Source organism: Cannabis sativa, chromosome 1, assembly GCF_029168945.1.
Source record: "Cannabis sativa cultivar Pink pepper isolate KNU-18-1 chromosome 1, ASM2916894v1, whole genome shotgun sequence".
NCBI lineage: Eukaryota > Viridiplantae > Streptophyta > Magnoliopsida > Rosales > Cannabaceae > Cannabis > Cannabis sativa.
The window spans coordinates 32533524-32558010 of record NC_083601.1 but is presented as its reverse complement, the minus strand read 5'-3'; the positions used below and the strand labels follow the sequence as shown (position 1 = coordinate 32558010).

At 33.0% G+C, this 24487-nt stretch overlaps 1 protein-coding gene across 3 annotated transcripts; it reads left to right on the top strand.

Moving 5' to 3' along the window:
- The first annotated feature begins 6110 nt into the window (after positions 1 to 6110).
- Positions 6111 to 23567, top strand: LOC115705928 (uncharacterized). 3 transcript variants are annotated; one of them, XM_061108225.1, is made up of 29 exons: positions 6111 to 6585; positions 6835 to 7088; positions 7199 to 7359; positions 7877 to 7942; positions 8987 to 9104; positions 9237 to 9346; positions 9445 to 9540; positions 11898 to 12021; positions 12865 to 12932; positions 13113 to 13199; positions 13613 to 13765; positions 13880 to 13975; positions 14081 to 14140; positions 14238 to 14356; positions 14476 to 14563; positions 16411 to 16515; positions 16604 to 16705; positions 16794 to 16846; positions 17016 to 17079; positions 17190 to 17324; positions 17867 to 17979; positions 18067 to 18160; positions 18250 to 18469; positions 19433 to 19563; positions 19993 to 20139; positions 20267 to 20395; positions 20745 to 20843; positions 22112 to 22154; positions 22924 to 23567. In XM_061108225.1, the coding sequence occupies exons 2-29, from the start codon at positions 6848 to 6850 to the stop codon at positions 23055 to 23057; spliced, it is 3156 nt and encodes a 1051-aa protein (XP_060964208.1). In that variant the 5' UTR covers positions 6111 to 6585; positions 6835 to 6847; the 3' UTR covers positions 23058 to 23567. The 3 variants fall into 3 exon arrangements, with proteins under 3 accessions (XP_060964208.1, XP_060964207.1, XP_060964209.1); XM_061108224.1 differs by having other exon boundaries at positions 6174 to 6585; positions 16601 to 16705; XM_061108226.1 differs by lacking the exons at positions 6111 to 6585; positions 6835 to 7088 and having other exon boundaries at positions 7242 to 7382; positions 16601 to 16705.
- Positions 23568 to 24487: the final 920 nt, after the last annotated feature.

The following is a 24487-nucleotide window of genomic DNA, read 5'->3' as shown; positions in this document are numbered from 1 at the left end:
GCGTATATTAATTTCACAACATGGATCAATGAACAAAGGTGGTGCAAAGTCAATATTGAGTTTAACTATCTTGTAGTCGTCCAAGAGTTGTCTTTTGAACTGAAAGATAGAAATATTTTCTTAAAAGTTTATTAAATAGTTTACGAATAATGTAGCTTACTATTAAGCAAGATTTATTTGTTTTATTTTTTATTGTATTTTGCAAGCAAACAATATTTTCCCAGAGTTCATTTATGTATTAATGAAGTCTTACATTCTTATGTTAAAATATTTAAAAAAAATTAAAAAAAAAAAAACAATTTAGAGATTTTCCAAATTACTTTTGTTTATATTTATAAAAGATGTATACCAATCATCATATACATTGTGAGATTTCAGAAAGAAAAAAATCATCATGTTCATTGTAAACATTATAATTTTGTCGCCAAAAGATGCAAATGTTCATGTGTAATATTTAGACAATTTATATAATACTCTTATTCTTAATAAGATGTCTGTTGTTGTATTATTACAAAGAAACTATGGTCATTTTGGTTTGTTATAATGGTAATGGTAATAGAATTGGGATTACAATTGCAATATTTGGTTTTTTAAAACTAAAAGTGATGTAATAGAATTAGAAATATAAGAAAATTTTCATTATATTGAAAAACTTATTGTTGTGATATTTTGCACACACAAGTGTACGTATCGTTACAAGTAGTAAATTCACTGGGAGTGAGGTCAATCCCACAGGGATAGTAGTTAAGTACGTTGAAATTAAACTTTTATTTCTATTTAGTTAAATAAAAATTAGAAAAGAATTAAAAATAAGAAAACTAGTAAGAAGCAATTATTTAAGAAAATTGACAGTTAATAAAAACTAGGGCTTCGATTTCAATTGTTTCTATTGATTATGGCCTAATATGATTATTTTCCTAAGGTTAATTTCTATGCAATAGCAGGTTTACTAAGGTAATTTATAGTCTTCTCAGATATATAAACCTCAATTACATGCAAATTTTCTACTCTCGTGATAAATTTAACATGCAACAGGCATTAAACACAAAAACCCTATAAGCTATCTAAACCATATAGGTACTCTCGTCCTATATCGAAATTCAGTTCTATTTCACTATAGCATAATTGATTCTCACTTCTCAGATCTCGCATCAAAATTATAAACAGTTAATTGGTGATCAGGCAATTAAAAATAGTTAAGCACAAATGAAATAGAATACATAGAAATTAGGGGAAAAATAAATCATATTAAAACCATAAAACAATGTTAAACAATCTCTATCTAACCCTAATTAAATGTTTAGCTACTCATGTTTATGAGACTACAATCACACATATTAACTTTAAGAAAAGAGATGAAAATAGAGAAGAGATGAATGTTGAAAACCCTCTGAAGAATGCCTCCAATATTGCAGTTGATCTCTACAATTCGCATCTGTATTTTCTGTTTATTTCTCTCTGAAATTGTTTGATTGACATCAACTCCAATTCACCCTTTATATAGGCTTTCAGGGACTAAAAAGATAGAAAAATGCACATGTTAAATGCACATTCGAACTAGGAAACCCCCAACACCCACGTGAGAGAAAAATATGATTTTTGTGTTGTTTAGGGGGGTGGGACGCGGCATGCTAAAGCCATGCTGCGACCCGTGTTGGAGTTCGACAGTGATTTTTCTGCTGCGTTGACTGATAGTATTTTGGCCATAACTCTCTTGATATTGCTTGGAATTGGACAATTCAAGATGTTCCAGAAAGATAAAAGAGAGATCTAGAACTTTTATGTTTTGACTTTTTCCAAAATTTAATCAGAAGATAGTCAAATTTTGGCTTGAAGTTTCAGCTTTATTTTCTTGCACAATTTTCTCTATTTTAAATATCATCTTTTTGTGAGATATTTTTATCTTTTTTTTCATCTTATTCCTTTGATATTTTTTAATCTTCTTCTATTTTAAATCTGCAAAAATAAAAGATAACAAGCGTGAAAATGCTCCAAACACGATTAAAACTCAATTAAGAATATATTAAACTTAATTTAAAATTAACACTAAAAATAACCTAACACTTATGTAGTGAGAATTACATCACAAGGACTAAATAAAGTAAAACTAAAATGACTTTAATACCTCTTATTTATATAAATTTTTAAGAATAAAGTGGAGATAATTTTCTCAATTTATTACTTATTACAATATTTATTACAACATTGTAATCAATTTCCATTACCATTTTTGGGATCCATTGGATTAAGATCGACTTTGCAAACATAAAGATCTTGGTGGCATGAGTTTTCGAAGTTTAGGTGATCTTAATCTTGCAATATTAGTAAAGCAAGGTTAGAGGCTCCTCACTCATTTTCTTTGGTTTCAAAAATCTTTGAGGCTCGTTACTTTCCAAGAGAGAATTTTCTTTCAGCTGAGTTAGGCAAAAACCAAACTTTGTGTGGAGGAGTCTGTTAGGGGCTCAAGATATGGTTCGTTATGGCTCTCGTTGGCAAGTGGGATCATGTGAGAAGATTAGTGTGTTGGGTTTTGTGCCCTAAATAAAACCCATTTCAATATAATCAGATTTACTTACTAATAAAGATCAAAAATAACATTTTATGTTGCATGGTTCACATGATTTATTTCATGATTATATATATATAATGTATAAATTTTATTTAAGTCCAGAACATATGAATTTGTTAATGGTTATAGTGTTGTCGACACAGTGGAATATAATCTTGATTATATGTTTGAAAGTTTATTCCCTGATTTGTCAGTTCACTGGATTTAGACTGGCATGATAATCAGCGATAGGTATTCTTACACCTTGGATAAGTGTTATGTCCTTTCCAGGGCATTGACAAAGTTTACTAGTATCGGATGTATGGAGTATACACCGAAAGGGACCGTTATTGAACTTTGATTAGATATATTAAAATTTACCGTAATATCTATTCAATTCAATATCACCCGTTGATCCTAGATCAAATGATCTTAATCCTTATATGGTTAGGTTCGATCTCAAGAGTATTATACATGTTCTTTGATTTGTTAGTTAAGCCTACTTTTGGGTCAGGGTGGTACGTACATTTTGGAAACATGATAGTATAATTGAGTGGGAGCGCTAACATAAATATGGAGTCTATAACTTCTATAGGAATTTAGAAGTGAAACGATGATATCCTTTGAGCTTGGCTAAACAGAGATAAATGGTTGAGATCTCATTTCACTTCGCTGAAATATCATTTATACGGAGCTAAGTGTTTTAAGGATAAAATACATTGAAGGTGTAACGGTAATTTAGTCCCTATTCAATGTAGATCATCTATTAGAGGGTCATTGATCAAATTAGGATTATAACAATGGATAATTAATAGCGTATCTATATCGTGGAACATATAGAGCGTTCTATATGACTGAGAGTGCAATTCCAAGTTCTAAGTGTGGATTCAATAAGGAATTAATAAGTTAGGGAATTTACTTGGTAAATTCGGTTCGGCTTATTGGAAGCTCGGTTATATAGGCCCATGGTCCCCATACTAGTTGAGACCATACTGCTTGTAAGACTCGGTTAATTGATTTTGATTAATCAATTATAATTCTAAAATTAGACTATGTCTAGTTTATGAATTTTCACTAAGCAAGGGCAAAATTGTAAGAAAAGAGATTCTAGGTTTTATTTGTTAATTAAGAGACTTTGTATGTCTAATTAATAAATATATTAAATGACAATATTATTTAATAATTAATTTTTGGTTATTAAATAATTAGAATTGGCATTTAAATGATTGAATTTAAAAATTGGCATTTTTGAGAAAATGAGATGCAGAAATGATAAAACAGCAAAATTGCATAAGTGAGGCCCGATATCCAAAGCCCATGGCCGGCCACACTTAATGGCTTTTATCATTTATTTTTTCATTATTTTAATGCCAAATAATTCTAACCTAAACCTAGGTGGTTACCTATAAATAGATAGTGATGGCTCACATTCACACTTAACTTTTGTCAGATGAAAGTTGAGCTTCCTATTCTATACTATAGCCGCCACCCTCTTCTTCTCTTTTCTTCTCTAAATTTTCGAACCTTGAGTGAATGAGTGAGTGCCCACACACATCAAGTGGTATCTCAATCATAGTGTGGAAGATTGTGAAGAATCCAATCAACAAGAAGGAGAATCAGCATCAAAGGAAGGAGAGAAAGAGATCCAGGTTCAGATTTTGGTGATGCTCTGCTACAGAAAAGAATCAAGGGCTAGAGATCTGAACGGAAGGAGTCATTATATTCCGCTGCAACCAATGTAAGGTTTCCTAAACTTTATATGTGTTTAATTTCATTGTTTTAGAATTCATTTTAGGATGTTAATGAAACATACATGGTAGTAAATCTAGATCCTGGTAAAATATTTCCAACATAGTGTGCTAAAGGACCCTTGGCTTCATGATCTGAATCCCACGATCACTTCAGAGTCTCTTAGTTTACAAGAGGCTTCTATTGCCAACCTAATGTTACCAGGTGCATTCAGTGACAGACTCAGAATTTTTATTTTGTGGAGGCTTATTTATCATTAAAAAATATTTATATCTATATTATAATCACTCTTATTAGGTTTATTTAATTTTGTGGGACTTTTTTACTATGTTAGCCTATAATTATCAAATTAAAAAAATTACATTTAATTTTTTAAAAGGTAATATATTTATTATTGGGGGCTATAGCCCCCACACTAATACGAGTGGGTCCGTCAATGGGTGCATTAGTATGGGACGTGGACTTAATTAATGACATGTTTAATAAGTGCGACAGTCGTCTCATTCTTAGTCTTCCTCTTATTTTGTCTTCTCCATAAGATAAGCTAATATGGACTAAAGAAGTGTCAGGTGTGTATTCAGTAAAATTGACCTACAATCTAATCCAAAAATTGAATGGTAATTGGAGTACATAAAGTTCATCTCATTTCTGGAAGAAATTCTGGTAGTTAAAGGTCCCTCCAAAATTAAAGATTTGGTTTAGAGTGTTTAGCGTGCTTGTTCGGGCACTCTCCCCCAAGATGGTGCAACTTCAAACTAAGCATGTGAATGTTAATCTTGTTTGTCCTAGTTGTCAAAGTGAGGCTAAAACAATTCACCATTGCCTTTTTTCTTGTCCAGTTGCCCAGTTGGTCTGGAACCGAGTAGGAATAGGTACAGGGAGGACGAACAATGCAGATTTTTTCTGTTGGTTTGAGGCTTGTTTTACGCGTCTGCATCAGGAGAAAAAATGTTTGTTGGCTGCTACATGTTAGGAAATTTGGTGTGCTCAAAATGAAAATTTTTGGAATCAAAAGTGTGTCAGTGCTTTGGAAATAGTTTCCTCTGCTGTAAGCTATCTTGAACAATAGAATCAAGCTCAAAATTTTGGTTTGGAAGTGTCATTTTCTGGTTTGACCGAGAATAATGGCGTAGAGATTTGGACCGTTCCACCATTGAATAGTGTCAAGATTAATGTAGATAGTGCTATTTTGAAGAGCTAAATGGTTTTGGTTATGGCTTTGTTGCTCAAGATGAGAAAGGCTTCTTTATTGAAGGACAAACTAGTTTTTTTCGGGGATCAACTGCAGCTGAAGTTCCAGAAGCTGTGAGCATTCGGGAAGCTCTCAGCTGGATTAAGCAGAGTTCGTGGCAGCAGGATTTTTTAGAGTGCAAGCTTTGAGGAGTTCATTCTCTATGATTTCTTTATTTGGTGATATCATTAAAGATTGTAAAGCATTCCTTGTCGATTTACCTTTTGTGAAAGTTTGTTTAGTGAAAAAATCCACGAATGTAATTGTTCATAGTTTTGTTAGAACTTCTCATTTTTATCCTGATCGTAGCTTCAATTTAAGAATGTCCTAATTGATTTATCATCAATTTTGATAACATAATTTGATGATTAATAAAGTTTTGATTTTCCATTTAAAAAAATTTTCCATTACTATTTATTTCTTGAAAGGGTCATTACTATTCTTATTTCATTACATTATTATATCATTAATATTACATTCTATTAAACCAAACATCACCCAAATGTTTCCTAAAAGAAAAAAAACTATGTGAAAAATAAAAAAAATAAATTAGTGTAATATTGAGAAGAAAAAAAATAGTGTCATAATTTTTGTTTTTGTTGAATATTAGTGTCATAAATATTACTTACTTATTTTTAACAAAGTCCTTTTCTTTCTCTATTAAATTTCGGCCATCGTAATGTGTATTTGCAGACTCTCGAAGAAACCAAAGCCAAGTAGGGGACGCCAACCCAGCAAGGAAGCCCAAAAACGGAATCCGTAGTCTGGACTCTGAAGTCGATGTTCTCTATTTCAATCCAAAACTCACTCCTTTCAAACCATTTTGGATCTCAGATCCATCTCAACTCTCTTAACCTCGCTCTCTCTCTATATATATACCACTATCTTCTTCCTTCTTCGCTACATTCCATCCACATATACGATATACCCATCGATCATTATTTCTCATTATTTTCATTTTCCTCGCTCTTGAGTTTTTATCCCGTAGAAAATAATTAATAGGGTTTTTTATTTATCGGAAATTTGTGTTACGCAGTGAATTTTCGGCGTTGCTGTGGTAATTTCTCTCGATCTTATGCTCTGACGAGTTTTTCAGATTGGGGAGTTGTAATTTTATATGAATTTGTAATCTGTTTGGTTGCCGAGAAAATCTGGTTCAACGGTTTCTCTAATCGATGATGATCCAAATATTAACAAACGGAAATAATATTGAATTGAAATAAATTCTGTTAATTTGAGATATGTATATATATTCATGGCGTAATTGGTAATTAATTGGAATTTGATGAAAATGTGATAATGTTAGGTTTCTTGCGGTAATGGAGAGCTTGGCTCAACTGGAAGCGTTGTGTGAGAGGCTGTACACTTCTCAGGACTCAGTTGAACGAGCTCACGCAGAGAATACGCTCAAGTGTTTCTCTGTCAATACTGATTACATTTCTCAGTGCCAATACATTCTTGACAATGCACTTACCCCGTATGCATTGATGTTGGCCAGTTCCAGTTTACTAAAGCAAGTCACTGAGCATAGCCTTGCTTTGCAGCTTCGTCTTGACATTCGTAATCTTCGATCTTTTCCTACAAAATGAGTTTGCCGTGAATGTGATATCTATGCGAATGTTTGTTTTAAGCTTATGTTGTAAGTTAACTGCTGTGGAATTTAACTGCAGGGAACTACCTTATCAACTATTTGTTTACTAGGGGACCTAAGTTGCAGCCTTTTGTGACTGCTTCTCTAATCCAACTCTTATGTCGAGTTACAAAGTTTGGGTGGTTTGATGATGACCGGTTCCGAGAGGTGGTAAAAGAGGCGACGAATTTCTTGAGCCAGGTGATATGTCTTTGACATAGTGGGTGCGTGCCCTTGTGATTTGATGTTTAGCATGTCTGACTTGCTTATTATTAAGGATGCTACGTCTGTTTGTTATTTTGAATTATTAGTATTATCATGATCATGATCATTGTTGTTGTTGTTGCAATAGTAATTTGATTCTTGATGTTTGGTTGCTATCTTGTTGTTCGATTAGCACTAAACGTGCTAGGCTTACAGTAAAGGTATTATGTATTATTTGTAAAGAGAAACTTGAGTTAATACCCGCTTTAGAAACACATCTCATTTTATTCCTAACTTAAGTGAAAGAGTGATTAAATAATATTTTCCCACACGGTGCTATTCCTAACAATGCTATTGCTAGTTTTACAATGTGTTTGTTGATAATACACATTGGTCAACCTTAAGGTGCTGCCTCTGACAGTTCCAACTTGTAATGCTGCCTGCTACCATGTAGTTGTTTTAAACTAGTAGTATCTTTCAAACTGATGGGTCACTGAACTTCTTACTTTACCAGGCAACATCAGATCACTACACCATTGGTTTGAAGATTTTGAATCAGCTTGTGTCTGAGATGAATCAGGTTTGTACTCAATTTTTTTGGTAATCATTGTTTAAAATCACAATTCGGTGCTCAAAGTTCTTCATTACTTTCTTTAGAACATTTTGGAAGGATCATGTAGTAAACTTTATTTCAGAGATACTTATGCATCACCCCATCTTATCTTTTTACTGTAAATAATACAATTTTATCATAACAACTATTTTGGAGCATTATTTTCCATGAAGGAGATATATTTATATTTTAATCAAAACACCACTACTTGTATTATCAAAGAAAATAAAAATAAAACAGGTAGAACGATGTACAAAGATTGCCTTACCATGAAGGCATATTATACTTGGAATCAATATGGCTTGCAAGATATATGGCATTGAAGCTATGAAACTTGCTGTTTAAAGGGTTTTAGTAAGGCCAGTCTTACCACAAAGAGAAAGCTTTAGGTTTGTAGGATTATAGTTAGAAGTAAAGTGCGATTTCTTCTTGATTGAGACTATAGGGAATGATGTTCTAAACCTGAATAGATAGCTATTTTGGAAGCAAACGTAGATACATGACAAGATGAAGATGGATTTCAGGCAACCCAACATTTTTTTTTTTGCTGATATTATTTTTTGAATCAGAGTTGAATCATGTAAACTCAATTCTTAATTGGTCCATAAAATTTAATTCAATTTTTTCGTGTTTAAATTTAAAAGATTCATATTCGCAGTATAGGTCTTAGAATCGAGGAGAAAGAAATGATAAAAACTAGATTTGTTTGTTTTCACAAACTGTACATCATTCAAGTTTGACATTTTATTTTTTCACTCAATAGTCTTTATGTTAAATAATGCTTTCATCTTCATTTATTGTAAGTTAATTTATTCATCATCTCCTGCTAGACATCCTAGATTTATTTATTGATTTGGTCTGGTAGAGGGTGATTTTTGATTTCTCTTTGCACTCTTATATGGTTTTGATTTATTGTGCTTGAAGCTTTCTTTATCTGTTTCTAATTTACTAAGTATCCATCTTAATTTTGCACTCTAATTTGTTTGTTTGTCTAAATTGCTAAAATTTTAGCCTAATCCTGGTTTGCCATCAACACATCATCGAAGGGTTGCCTGCAACTTTAGAGATCAGTCACTTTTCCAAATATTCCAAATATCATTAACTTCATTGGCCCAGCGGAAGAATGACGGTAGACTATTCTCTCTCTCTCTCTCTCTATATATATAGATATATGTTCAATTGTGTGTGTGTATTACCTTTGTATGCTACTCTACAGCCTTTGCAGCTTTGGTCAATTTTTTTTTTGTTATTTCATTTGTAGTGGTGGATCGATTGCAAGAGCTGGCTCTTTCTGTTTCACTTAAGTGTTTGTCCTTTGATTTTGTTGGCACCTCAATTGATGAAAGTTCCGAGGAGTTTGGCACCGTTCAGGTATTTACCGCCTTAGTTTGAATTAGATTCAATTTAATGATATGTCAATAAGTCTTTGTGTAATGTATTGCAAAGTAAACATAATGCTGATTTTGTAGATACCTTCCTCTTGGAGGCCTGTTTTGGAGGATCCTTCAACTCTTCAAATATTCTTTGATTACTATGCCATCACAAAGTCCCCTCTTTCGAAGGAGGTAATAATGCATCTTTTGTTGTTTCCAATATAAGGTTATGACTTGTTGGACAATGTATTCACAATTTATCTTCGCTTCACTGCAATGGTACTTATTGTTATGCTTGTGATTAGAAAGTATAGCTTCTTGCTGTAACTCTTGCTTTTGTTTAGGATGGACAGATTAGGTTTCAAGCATATTATTAACAACTTTCAATTCTTTCAATTGAGATTCAAGGTGAATCTTACCTCTTGCCTTTGGGAGTCTGAGTCATGCCCTTGAATGGTCTTAGTAAAGCTTTGTTTCGAGTAGTGATTCCTTGGTGAACTAGAGAATTAGCATTCTATTACGTATTAATTGTGGAGTTAGTGTTAAACTTCATTCATGGTTACTTGGCTGACTGCACACTCTGGATACCAGATGTCCTTATTCTAGTCGATTAATAGTGAGTATTTTTGCAACTCCTTGACTAGATTAACTACTTTGAGTCCAACCCACTAAATTTAGAGGCTGGAATTCTGCCTGAGGTTATGTGGGCAGTATCTTATGGTGTAGGCTGGAATTCTGCTGGAATTCTTCATGACCAGTTTTTAGTTAGTGCTACTTTAATCTTATGGTGTAGTCAATATTAGTCTGTACACATGTTAAAAGAAAAGTCACTGATATTGTATTAGTTGCCATTGACTTGCTGGATTGTTTGATTTTTAAAATAATAAAGTAGGGTAATACATTGATGAATTTAGGCTCTTAAAGTAATTCAATTAGTTTTGTTTTCTCAGCATGTCTAAAGCCAGACTCACTTGAGGCAAAAACTATTAAGTACAGCCCATCACTTAAAAAGTTAAAAACAACTAACCAGTCAAGTCCAGCTATAAAAAGAACTTCAAACAAGGGCAACTTGAAATTTCTAAAAACACTCCCAATCACTTGATATATCAAAGATCATGAAATAACTCTGTAGCCATATGGCAACCCGAAGCTTGATCCTTCTTTGTATGTACTCCATCCTTATCTTGAAAGTCCTACTACCATTCCTTTCCATTCAAATGGCCAGCACACCACAACTTAAACGAATAGAGAATAAAGAATAAAAAATTAAAGTCTTTTACAAACTCTTGGGCCATCATTTTCTAACAGCTCTTTGGAACAATTAATTGTATGTTAAATTTAGCGAGAAACTTAGGCCATAAAAATTCCCTGCAAATTGAGAATGTAAGAAGATGTGCTCTGTAGACTGTGTACAACTAAAACACTGTGATGGGAATTCACTTGCTATGGACTTTATATGGATATCACTAATTGGGAATTCACTTGCCATATGGACTTCTTCAAAATGAAACATCTCAAGAAGAAAAATCATCCATTGCTCCCCTACGAGTCAAATAAAGCTCAGATATCACTCTTTTCTTCAACTAACATATTGTATATAAATATAGGAAACCAGCTTCTAGTGGCCTAGTTCCATTTCTTATTATAGATCTCATCACAATTGAGGAATTTAGGGTAACAACCAAAATTAAGCTTCCACGGTCTTTTAAATGAAGTCTGATTGCTGACCCGCATCCTACCCTTGCTATGACACCACTTTTTTTTTTCTTTAAATCACCATTTCATAACTAAATTCGTAGAGTTGATAAAGTTATTGTGATGATTTTAGAAATTAACACTAAGATTTTGTTGTGTGCTGTGCTGTCAATGAGAAAAATCAATAGACGTAGACAGAATATTGTTTTTCTTTTGTGTTGCAGTTGTGGGGTATGGAGAGAGGATCGTGGTATTTTATTTTTTTTGAAACAGAGAATTAAAATTATTTTTGAAAGAATGAAAATTGTGATATGACATTGAAGTCCACATTCGTCCTTTACCTGATAGATTTTATTAGGTGTCTTGAAGTTGTTCTGTTGCTCCTATATTTTTTGTTTCTCATTGTGTCTGTTGCTTTTCTGTGTTCTTAGATTTCACAATTTTCTTCATAACGTACTATTTTCATTTTGAGGATATTATCATGATCTAACTATATAATACTAATAATTGATAACCATCTGACAATTAACACTTGATCATTTGATCATTTAGTTAGGTGTTTTCTGGTATTTTCTAGATAGCTGATAACACTTGTAATTCTCAAATAATTGAAAAACTGTAAGCCAACATTTTGGCTTTCTTATATGAATCAAACAAATGTTAAATTAATGATTTTATGTCAGTTCTTTTATTTATAAAACATGTAAAACATAATTTTCTTGTTCTGAGGAAACAGTAAGATGTCATTTTAGCAGCATGGTATATTTCTTTGAAATGTGAATTTCTTTTTAGATTTATGTGTTGCTTGCTGCAGTAAATCAGTTCTCTTGGGTTTTCACTATTGTTGTTTCTAGGCACTGGAGTGCTTGGTGCGACTAGCTTCTGTAAGACGTTCTTTGTTTTCAAATGATGCTGCTCGTTCTAAGTTTTTGGCCCATTTAATGACTGGAACCAAAGAAATCCTACAAACAGGGCAAGGTGTTGTTGGCTTGTCATATACTCTATTTTGCTTATGCTTTAATAATATTGAATAGATGTAAATATTGTGGTCTGCTTAAAGTGCATGGGTGTGTAGGTACTACATTATTATGTGATTGTGTGATCTTATGTATGTATTTTTGTGGTTATTTTTCCACTTAGACATACTGATATGTTTGAACATTTTTTTCTCATTATTCCTTGAACTGTGTCTGGTTGGAACATCTTTTCTTAAAAGTAATGATCTGAACATTAATTATTATTTTTTAACGTGTTGGTTTACATCATAGCTTGAATAGTTTGGTTTGTGTTTCTAAAAGAAGGGAAAATAACATAAAAAATAATCATGGAATATGGTATAAAATGATTATTGGGTCTCCAGTGACATGGACTGATATTGAGTGTGGAGGGTTCACTAAATCCTCTCTTTACAACCAAATAAGATAATGTTATAATAACAATGACCGAAAAGGGTTAGTGAATGCCACCAGATTTAATTTAGTTATTGGATAGATTTGAGGGTTAGGATTTGTGAAATAGAGGTAGTAGGAAATTTTGTCTGCTCCCAACATCTTTTATGAAAAGTAATCTGGTAGCTCAGAATGATATTGAGTCTCCAGTGATATGAAATTTAAAGGAAACTTAATAAGTATTGGATTTGATAATGGTATTGTTCAAACACCAGAGAGTAAACATTATTGATAAGAAAATGAGACATAAAAGTATGCTATCTGTAGAGTTGCATTGCTGTGAGTTCCTATTGAACTGTTGATCTTTATTTATTTCATTGGTCCTTTGTGTTTTCCTGATTATTCGGAATTATTTGGGGGCACTTGCAATCAGGTCTTGCAGATCATGATAATTACCATGAGTATTGCCGTCTTCTTGGTCGCTTCCGAGTGAATTATCAGGTACTATTATCAATTCTTCAATGTCGCGTGTCCCTTTTTTGGCTACTAGTGCAATATAGCTTGTTGTGGTTTATATGTCTATTTACATCTATACATAAACATGCAATGGTTGCACATTTTACATGCATTAAATGTGATTTTGAAGCCACATCTTTTGTTTATATTTTAACTTTGTTGCAGTTGTCAGAGCTTGTGAATGTTGAAGGGTATAGTGATTGGATTCGTTTAGTGGCAGAATTCACTTTGAAGTCCTTGCAATCTTGGCAGGTTCGTATTATCATTTATCAGTGCTAACTATTACACGAATGTTGCAGCCAAAAGAGTACCGCATAAAGAAGGAAAAAGTAGAGACAAGTATTGCACACATCCTCACATAATATTTCAGATCAAGCCCGCACAGAATATTTCTTTGACAGATTAAAGTCTCTTTTCTTTTTGTTCCTTTATCTTTAAAATAAAATAAAATTATATTTAATAAACAAAGCTCAAGAAAAGGTTCATCTAAGAGGGGTAGCTTAAAACCTACAAATAATTGCAGTAGTTTTATGATTACCATATATAGGGTTAGGTGGGGAGCCCCAGTTTGATACTTGGGCGCACTAGTGAGTTTGGAGGATTTGTAGGTATACATATAAAAAGATTCTACTTGAAGTCATGACAAGTTTTTCATATTCTGACAGTGGGCCAGCAGCAGTGTATATTATCTTCTGGGGCTATGGTCTAGATTAGTGACATCTGTACCATATTTAAAAGGTGATGCACCCAGCTTACTGGATGAGTTTGTTCCTAAGATTACTGAAGGTTTTATTACGTCCAGATTTAACTCTGTGCAGGTATACATTATATGCTTCTCTGTGGACTCTCATAATTTGTTTTTTTATGAAGTTTTGAGGAAATTCTTTGTTTTTTTCTTCTTCTTTCTAATTGTTGTTCTTTGTATTTTGTAGGCTGGATTATCTGAGGATCTGTCAGAGAATCCTTTAGACAATGTTGAACTTCTTCAGGATCAATTAGATTGCTTTCCCTACTTGTGTAGATTCCAGGTTCAGTTAGTTCACTTATATTTTGTTATTGACTTTAAGCCTTGAGATATAAATACTTTTGATTCTCAACTTCTGTTTGTGTTACTGTTACTTTGCTTGTTGCAGTATGAAAGTAGTAGTATGTATATCATAAACATAGTGGAGCCTATTCTGCAAACATACTCGGTATGCTAGTACATTTTGACTGACATATATCTTAAAAATGCAAAAGTTTAGTGGTATTCTTTTTGCTGTGATTAATATTTTTGATTGAATAAAACAGGAAAGAGCTCGACTGCAGACAACTGATAAAAGTGACATATCAGTTATTGAGGCTAAACTTGCTTGGATTGTTCATATTGTTGCTGCTATTGTCAAGATAAAACAATGTACTGGTTGTAGGTAAAAATCTACATTTACTAAGTTCACTTTCTCTATTTATTTCATTGCTTTTTAATGTCTTAAAAGTTGATTTTTTTGTTCGTTTACCATCCTTGAGCTGGCTTCCCTATCTTTTGCAGTTCTGAGTCACAGGAAGTGCTTGATGCAGAACTTTCAGCTCGTGTTCTGCAATTAATAAATGTTACTGACAGTGGACTACATATCCAGGTAAAGCTGCAGGAATAACATTTACTATGGTTTTTTATTTTAAACGGACACTGTGATTTACTTTTGAATGTGAAGTATAACCCTTTTCTAAGCATTAGTTCAGTGTGGTAAAAGGCTTCTCCTTTTATTTTCTCCTAGGCAATACTGTTTTCTAACTTACTAGACCTTGTTTATTGTTCAGTGTGGTAAAAGGCTTCTCTTTTTATTTTCTCCTAACCAATACTGTATTCTAACTTACTAGACCTTGTTTATTGTTACTGTCCCTCAGTATAGTAATTGGTCCCATTGATTCCTCAGTAAATACTTTAGTTTTATGTCTTCAGCCATTTTAAACTTGAGTGGGGTGATATTTATTCCTGGAGCAACTATATCTCCTTTTCAGTTAGTGTCATTATACCATTATCTTGTTAGGGTTTAATTAGTATTTGACGAAGATTTGTTGACCCTTCCTTTTACTAGGTCAATAGTAGAAACAACGGAAGTAATATTGTCATTATGTAAGTTAACTAGGATGGTCTCATTAATAAGAACTTTTCCAAATTATCATTATGTAAGCAGCGGAAGTGATATTATGATTTGTTCTTGTTTTTCTTTTGCATTTCAGATCTGTCCTTGGGAGTTGTCTCCTTTGGGCAATCAAAGCTTTGTATTCATAGTGCTCCTCTACTTTTTGAGGTTTTAACAAAATTTTGGGTGGTGGCATGTCATTGACATGTGTCCTTGCCCCTTTTCAAAAAAAAAAAAAAAACAAGAAAAGAAAAAAGAACCTCTCCCTTTTTTGCTTTGTAAAATCTCTCCCTTTTTTTTTTGATTTTTTCAACCTCTCCTTAAGATTCAGAAACCTATTCTTCTCAAATCATACTACCCTCCATAACTGTTGGTGGAGCATTATGATAAATGTTGTTCCCAAAGTAGTAAGGCCCATCGGAAACACTGTCAAAAGAATAAAGTCAACAGTAGACAAATACATAAATAAATCGCACCAAAGGGTGGAATTATTAGTAAAAAATATAATAGCAAAGAACAAAGAACTAGCGTTTGTTTGTTTCCTCAAGAGGCAACTTGATTGGTTGAAGGCTTGGGATATGATGCTTGGCTTCCTCAGGTTTCAAGTTTGATCAATTGATCCTTATTTTTTTTTTGTTTAATGAGTTTGATCCTTCTGGTGAGCTTAAAATTCCACCCTTTGGTGTATCCCGGGTCATGGTGTTGGGCCACCTAGTTGACCCTCCAGTATGTAGCCTGGCTGGGAGGACCCTATGATCTGGTGAAAAAAAAAGAGCTAGTGTTTGTTTTGCATCACATTAGTTACCATATAGTGGATTCTATAGGAAAGCTTTTAATTGTGGTCCTTATGAGGAATAATCCTGTGTAACAAAGTCTTCAAATGACTGCAAGTCTACAATTGGTTTTGCATCCAGAATATATCAATTACTTGAGATATTCATTACTGGTTAGAGAAGTTTGCTGTTTTTTTTTGGGCTGTTCCTGCATATGATTGTGTTTTGTCAAAAAAGTATATGCACTGCTATTATGCAGTTGTTAATATAATTTTTATTTTCTCTTTTTGTCTTGCCATTCAAAATTTACTGAGGAAGTATTAGATACTAGCTAATAAATACACTAACATACAAAGACAATTATAGACATATCTTGTAAGTTGCACATGTATTGCACATTGTGTTATTTGTCAATTGAATTTGCATTTTGTATGGTTGAGATTGTTGCTTAGTTGAGGTTTAAGTTGCGCATCTGTAATTTAGTTACTATTTAATAGATATTCTCAATCTTCTATGACATTATTGATTACTCTTGAATCATTGGGTCGTGTATTCTGGATTTGACAGAGATATCGTGAAGTGAGCAAACAAAGGCTCGATCGAGCAATTCTTATCTTCTTTCAGCATTTTAGGAAGTCTTATGTGGGTGATCAGGCTATGCATTCCTCAAAGGTAATTCTTTGCCCCCCGCTGGCAGTAAGATCTGTCTATGTTGTTATGGCGAACATTTCTTTTGAGTCTATTCTTTCTGTTGCAGCAGCTATATGCCCGGCTGTCTGATCTTCTTGGACTTAACGATCATCTGCTCATGTTAAATGTTATTGTTGGAAAGATTGCTACAAACCTCAAGTGTTACACGGAGGTGAAAAACTATTACATGCACACTGTAGTGCTGTGTATTTGTTTTATGTTTTTTTTTTATAAACTCTTCTATGAACTTTTTCTTTCAGAGTGAGGAGGTCATTGATCACACTTTAAGTTTGTTCCTGGAGCTTGCATCTGGGTTAGTAATGTTTACACAGTTGATTTTGATGAGAGCCTTGGGGCCTTATTTAATTAATTAATTAATTTATTTAAAATTTGAATTAGTATTCTTATGTACCTTGGTTTGCAGCCCCCGACACTTTTTTTTGTTCTCATGCTAAATTTGTTGTGCAAAATTGACTTGACAGGTACATGACTGGCAAGCTTCTTTTGAAATTGGACACAGTTAAATTTATAGTTGCAAATCATACTGTAAGTCCAATCTAAATATGAATTATATCTGCTTTCGTTTATAGTCCCATGATTTTTGGAATTATGTGTTATCATTACTTTAAGATATCTACATCTTTTTCTTAATCCAGAGGGAGCACTTTCCATTTCTAGAAGAGTATAGATGTTCTCGCAGCAGGACAACTTTCTATTACATAATAGGTTGGCTAGTATTTATGGAGGACAGCACTGTGAAATTTAAATCTTCTATGGATCCTCTTTTGCAAGTACTCTCTCTCTCTCTCTCTCTCTCTGGCACATCTAAGTGTTGTATGTCAGAACTCGTTTTTAAGCAGCATCTTAACTCAATGCTTTTGCTTATTGCAATTTTTTTTCTTGTTATGCCTAGGTTAAATTTGTATGATTTTCATGCCAAGGCACCTCTTAAAGTTATCAATGCAGTTGCTATTTATACTGATAATCACTTTTTCCTTATTGTTATTATTTAATTGATTGTTGTTTTTTTCTTCAAAGACTGATACAAAAAATCTATTGGATTTGATGTTTTGTGAGAAATTCATTCTATTTAGCTCACTGGTATTAGGACATAGATCAGATGACAGACTATGTTTGTACTTGGAATGAAATCTTTAAAAGTTATTGGCACAATGATCTTTCCTATGTGAGGAGAATATTTATTTCATTTTATTTTTAAAAACCATTTTATGTGAGAGCATAGTTATAATCATTTGATGTGCCTTGGTATAATAAAAAGGCTGCTGGTTCACTGTTTAATTTTATAAGTAAAGAAGTGCTTATGGTTTCTTAGGTTTTCATCACTTTGGAGTCAACTCCCGATTCAATGTTTCGTACTGAGACAGTGAAGTATGCATTGATTGGGTTGATGAGAGACCTTAGAGGAATTGCCATGGCCACAAACAGGCAAGTACTATTGAATATATATTAAATGGATTTGAGAGGTCTCGAGCAATTTTCTTAAGATTTAATTCTTTGTTTAATGTTTTTCAGTCGCAGAACTTACGGGCTTTTATTTGATTGGCTCTATCCTGCACACATGCCACTTCTTTTGAAAGGGATTTCACAGTGGTCTGACACACCAGATGTAAGGGATAATGCTAAACTTTATTGACAGACTTGAATAAAGGTTGCAGTTTCATTAGTTGCAAGTAATATTATTATTTGATTGCGCAGGTTACCACCCCATTGTTGAAATTCATGTCAGAGTTTGTTTTGAACAAGGCCCAACGTTTGACCTTTGACTCATCCTCACCCAATGGCATTCTTCTTTTCCGAGAAGTGAGTAAATTAATCGTAGCTTATGGCTCAAGGATTTTAGCACTTCCAAATGTTGCTGATATATATGCCTTCAAATACAAGGGAATATGGATTTCCTTAACGATTCTTACAAGAGGTGAGAACCATTTTAATTTTAATTTGTGTATTTTTTAGAAAACGAGACAGATCTTGTCAATCAGTCCACATCAACCATTACACATAACATTTCCTCAAAAGACAATTACATATAACAAAGTTGAGGAGTACATATAGCATCATATCACCGTTACACATCACTTTTCCTCCAAAAAAAAAAAACAATTACGCATAACAAAGTTGAGGAGTACATATAGCATCATATCACATTTTTAAGTTCATCTAAGAAACTTAAATTGTAGTAGAAAAAACAAATTTGGATTTCCTTTTGGTTGATTTTTTACAAGTTCATTTATCACTAGCATTTTTTTTGTAACTAACTAGACTCAAAGGAGTTATGTAACCTTTTCAATTTGAACATTGTAGGTTAGTGAACAATAATATATTAACTAAGGTCCATTCTTATTTTATGTGAATTCTACCGTATATCAGTTTTACTAGTTTTTGTAGGTGTCAACTGTTACAACCACTTGTGTAGAAATCACTACTAAAAAACTAGTGCATATGAGAAGTGGGTGCCCAGGTGATAAATCACCAACCAGTGGCATACTTAATTGAGATGAAATCTTAACAATACACCCATTTTTGGAACCTATGTCCTCTATGGTTGTTCAATCTATGCCAACCTACTCCTTCTAGTTTCTAGTATCAACCCTTCTACAATGTGGGTCGCATGTGTAGGCTTTGATACCATTTGTTGCACCCATTTGAGTATAATAGTAGCTTATGAAAGAATGGTGCTCAAGTGGTTCTAAACTACCAACTAAACACATTTTGTGAAAAAGTTATTATTTAACTTCTCTGATATTTCTTTGATACAAATACATGGGGTTTAAGTTTGACTTGCGGCAGAATGTCAGATCTGGCATATTACTATTGTGAAATAACTAACTTTTTGCAAATATGCTTAAAACTGACTGATCTATTACCTGTTATTTGGTAGCCCTTGCTGGAAACTATGTCAACTTTGGTGTCTTTGAACTCTATGGTGATAGAGCACTGGCTGATGTACTAGATATTGCACTAAAGATGACATTGTCAATTCCATTGGCTGATGTACTGGCATTCCGAAAGGTTAGCAAAATTTACTATTGTAAGCTTCTTTGGAACAGTTTCAGCTATCTTAATGAATTTTCTATATATGGAACACTTCTAAATGGGCAATACCCATTGATAGTTACTAATAGTTTTTTTGAATATTGATGAGTCAAAAATCTTGCTTGTCTATTTGGTAGAATTACTTTATGCAACAAACCTTTGGGGAGGGAGGGAGGGACAGAGTTCTAAGAATTATTAATAGCATACAATTGAGAGTGGAGGGAAAAGAAATTAAGTTTCTCCTTTACTAAATCATGTCTAAAATATATCATCATTGTTTGATTAGTTCTTTCAAAGATATTTTTGTTGACATGATTATGATTTTGATTTACTTCATATTGTTTTTATTAGTTGAAGTTTTTGCTTTGACCTAAAATATGTACGTTTTTTTTCTTTTTCCTGCAGCTAACCAAGGCATACTTTGCATTCCTGGAGGTTTTGTTCAATTGCCATATAACTTTTGTTTTAAATTTGGATACAAGCACCTTCATGCACATAGTTGGGTCCCTTGAATCTGGCCTTAAAGGTCTGGATACAAATATCTCATCACAGGTTTGCCAATTATCTTATGATATCAATTCTAAACTCTCGGCCTCCTTCATTGCTGCTTCTGTATAAGTATGTAATTGAGCATTTATTCAGTATACTCATTCAAGTGCAACATTATCTTATGCTTCAGTGTGCATCCGCTGTTGATACTCTGGCTGCTTTCTACTTTAACAATGTAACGATGGGAGAAGCACCCACATCTCCCACCGCAATTAATCTTGCTCGTCACATTGCAGATTGCCCCAATTTGTTTCCAGAAGTAAGAAAGACTGCATCTACATCATTTTTTTTTTTTTGGAAAAGAGAAAAAGAAACTGCATGCTACACCACCGCTTACTATATTATTGAATATTCTATGTTTTGCTTTCTTCTGAAAGAAGATGCCATTTCTTAAATTGAGTGATTATTATGCCTTTTTGTTTTTAGAGTGATTTTTTTTGTGTTGCTAGCTTAAAACATTTATCATATATTTGTTAATTACTACAACCTAGTATTATTTCAACTTTGATTACAACCTACTATAATATCTCATATATATTATTTTCATTTGTTGCTTTATTTTCATCTTTAGTTTTCTGAGCGACAATGTTTCTCTTTCATGTGTTCAGATATTGAAGACCCTGTTTGAAATTGTTTTGTTTGAGGATTGTGGTAACCAGTGGAGTCTGAGCAGACCAATGCTTAGCTTGATCCTTATTAGCGAGCAGGTATTTTCAATCTTTAGATGTCATGTATGTTATTCTCCAGCATTTTGTAATCTGTATTGGAGACGATTTTGTTTTAACAGTGAAAAAAAGTGTTATCCCTTGGTCCAAAGTCTTTCATATGCATACTTGGCCAAAAAAAAAAAGTCTTTCATGTGCATGTTTTAAAGATTCTGACGTATGCAGTGCAAACCTTGTTTGTTCCATTAGAGCATCTCTAATGGGGGCAACACTTATAGTCGTCAAAAGTGCACACATCATCTTAAAATATATATTTTTTTTATTTTCTTTCTCATCCACATAAGATTTGACTACTTTTCATACAAAAATCACTCCAATAGTTGACAACTCCAAAAGTTGCACACCATGGTCTCACATGCCACTATTTTAAATGGTTAAATTTTATTAAATACTGTAAAATAATACCATAAAGTATTTTTTCTTTTTTAAAAAAGAAAAAGATAAAGTAATGCCACATGGATGTTGCTAAATATAGACAATGATGTTGATAAAATTGCATTGAAAATGATGATCGCATTGCACATGTGGCAAAAACAACTCCATGGGCAACCCCCATTGGAGATGCTCTTAATGTGATTTTTTACTTGAGAAACCTTTTAAGTCGCAAAGAATTTTTATTATGTCTAATCTTTTAGCATTTTTGTGACTGGATAAGGAAGTCAATTGTGCAGAGATTTTCTGAAATGATTTTACTCTGAACAGTTTTTTAACTGGAAATGAATGTTGTGATGTGGCAATCAAAGGATTCAAGTGCTTAAATTTAGGTTACGTTTGGTTGGGAGGTATGAAAACATAGTAATGGGAATAAGAATGGAATAGAATAAAATTTAAAATGTTTAAAAAATTTGACAAAAAAATTGTTATTAGTTTTTTCTCATCTTGCATGGTGTTCTTTCTTTTTTTTTTTTTTTCAAAATGGAATAGTCATTCATTCCACCAAAATGGTGGAAAAGTCATTCTATTGGAATGACATTTCAATACTTTAAAATGCAACCAAACGCAACCTTAGTGTAGTCATTACAAATTGATATCCTGATGTCACGGAAAACTATAAATTGAACATATGTTTTTATTTTGTGGCCAAATTTAAGATATAGATATTTTTGTTAACAGTGTTTCTTTTTTAAACCAACCCTTGTGAGATCTGAACTCAATCACCTCTTTCCAACTCCCTGATTTTCTTACTATTTGATGCAACTATAACAATTTTTAATTTGTCTTTGATGGAAAGAATCATTTTGTTTTTGCAGATGTTCTCTGATTTGAAGATTCAGATTTTGGCTTCACAGGCAAGTTTCTTCAACTCTTTTAACTCATCCTCCTAAAAGGATATTATATACTAAAGTTGTTGATTGGGTTGATAGAATGTTCAATTACGACAATATTTACTTTCATATTGTGCTTTTCATTCTTCATAATTGGCACACTTGGTGCTTAATTGAGGCCCTAAGAACCTCAATATCTAGTGATCCAAAGTTTGAACTTTGGTCTCTCTCCCTCATTTCCCAACCCCTCTCTCACACCATTAGACCAACCTAATGACTTCATTCTTGTGTCTTTGAAGGTTTTGTATTTTAATTTCTTTTTTAATTTATATTTGGGTGCATGATTGAATTTTCTTAGAATATGCTTTGACGTTAATGATAAGATTACTCTAGTTGTTTGGACATTATGTAAAACAAATTTGAATATTCGAGGATGACTTTTCACAAAATTTTAGTTCCTGTTTCATTTTATATTGTTTTGAGGATAAGAGACAGACACTATCATGTTAAGAAAACAATACTTAGAAATGAAGCCTAGTTGTCTTTTTATTCACAACAACAAATCCCACACTAAAGAACAAAGAAAACTTCAGTCACTAATGAAAGCAGAAAATATAAATTTCTTGCTATTGCTAATACCATAAAGCCATACCAAGGACATTGCTCTCTCCCACAATGGCTATCTTTTCTTAATCTCCAAAGATTCTGCTATTTTGTTCCTGTATATGTTTCTTGTCTGCTTGTATGTTGTCATTCTTGGCACGAGTAACCCTTTAATTTTATTGGCTTACAGGCAGCGGATCAGCATCAACGGCTTTTCTTGTGCTTTGATAAGCTAATGACTGATGTTACTCGAAGCTTGGATTCAAAGAACAGGGACAAGTTTACCCAGAATTTGACTGTATTCAGGCATGAATTTCGTGTGAAATAATTATTATGTTTTAGAAGTGCCTGATACAGTATGCTACCCCAAGAAGATGTAGGTTGAAAGAATCATAGCTGCCATACCTCTCGTATGTTGTGCACACAAGAAATACTTGTCCCTAGGTGAAGGGCATTTATATACTCTGCTTGCATGGTTTTGTTGGCTTCAATGCAAGATAAGCTTAATTTTTGAGTTCACAGTTTTTGTGAAATGACAAAGGTGCACAATGAATTTTCCGTGGTGATATTGTACAGATACTGCTCCGTGAGGAGAGATGCTGCACTTATAGACTAAGAAGATTTATTGGGTTTGTAGAAGCTAGTGGCGGGTTTGACAATTAGTTGCTAGCGTGTGTATTGATTCTTTTTAGAACCAAGAAAGATGTAAATGGTCTATCTGGTTGCAGCTAACTGATGAATGAATTAGTGTTACTTGTTAAAATTTGTACATCAACATCGGAAATATTCTTTGTATTTTGTTGATAATAGAAGAAAGGGAAATTTTAGGTGATTGCTATTTTATGTTTTGTCAGAATTAAAACGTGGATGATATTGGTTGGAAATGTAATTGGGTATGGATTCTATGTTTTATCCAATTGGATCACCTTACTGAAAATGGGTAGAATTAAGTAGGGCTTTGTTGGCTTTCGGCACTTTCTGCCGATGTCATTTGTCGATGCTTCATTGGAGATGGTCTTACTTCCAACAAAGTTAATCCATATTATTCAGTATGAAGGTTACTCCATATCACCTAATACATTTATTGGGTTAATCACAGGTAATATGGTTACTCATTTGAATATTCATTCCATTTTTCTCTCAGTATAAGTCACGTTATTGCCAATCCCCATGTATTGATCTTACACCATATATAACAATTGGGTTGCTATATGTACCGTAGCCTCAAATCAAATTACTTAATGTTTCTCATTATGTTCATCCAATCGCTCCTTGTTTTATAATATGCTTGTCCGATTACGTAATGTTCTTGAAACACCCGCATATTCCTTTGTGTTTCATTCCAACCAAAAGTACTTCATATTATTTAGCATATTTTATTTCATATTTGGTGTTACACACGCCAAAATATAAAGTGTTAGTGTTAGATATCTCTTTGCACACTCATCTAGTTTATTCATGTGTATCAATTGTGGCAATTACTCCACGTATCTAATTGTATTACTTTAACCATTGGTGCCAATACTTCATATTTCTTACAACATTCACCAATTTGGTCTTACCTTTGTCATTTCGGTATTCTTAAATAAATAATTACAAAAATTAAGAGATCGAACCAAAACTCAATAAAAAAAACTTATAAAACCTTATTCCAAAAACATGAAAAAAAAAGGTTTGTTGGTTTTGAATGTTTGAAAACCAATAATAAAAGAGAATTATTTGTCTCTCAATTTATTGTACTCTTCATTCTTCTTTTTC

Bases quoted from the DNA above. Each gene is read 5' to 3' on its own strand.
- LOC115705928 (XM_061108224.1), top strand. From the start codon at position 6,848: ATGGAGAGCTTGGCTCAACTGGAAGCGTTGTGTGAGAGGCTGTACACT. The intron at 9,105-9,236 runs GTAGACTATTCT...TTTCATTTGTAG, and splicing joins GGCCCAGCGGAAGAATGACG to TGGTGGATCGATTGCAAGAG. The intron at 13,976-14,080 runs GTTCAGTTAGTT...TGCTTGTTGCAG, and splicing joins CCTACTTGTGTAGATTCCAG to TATGAAAGTAGTAGTATGTA.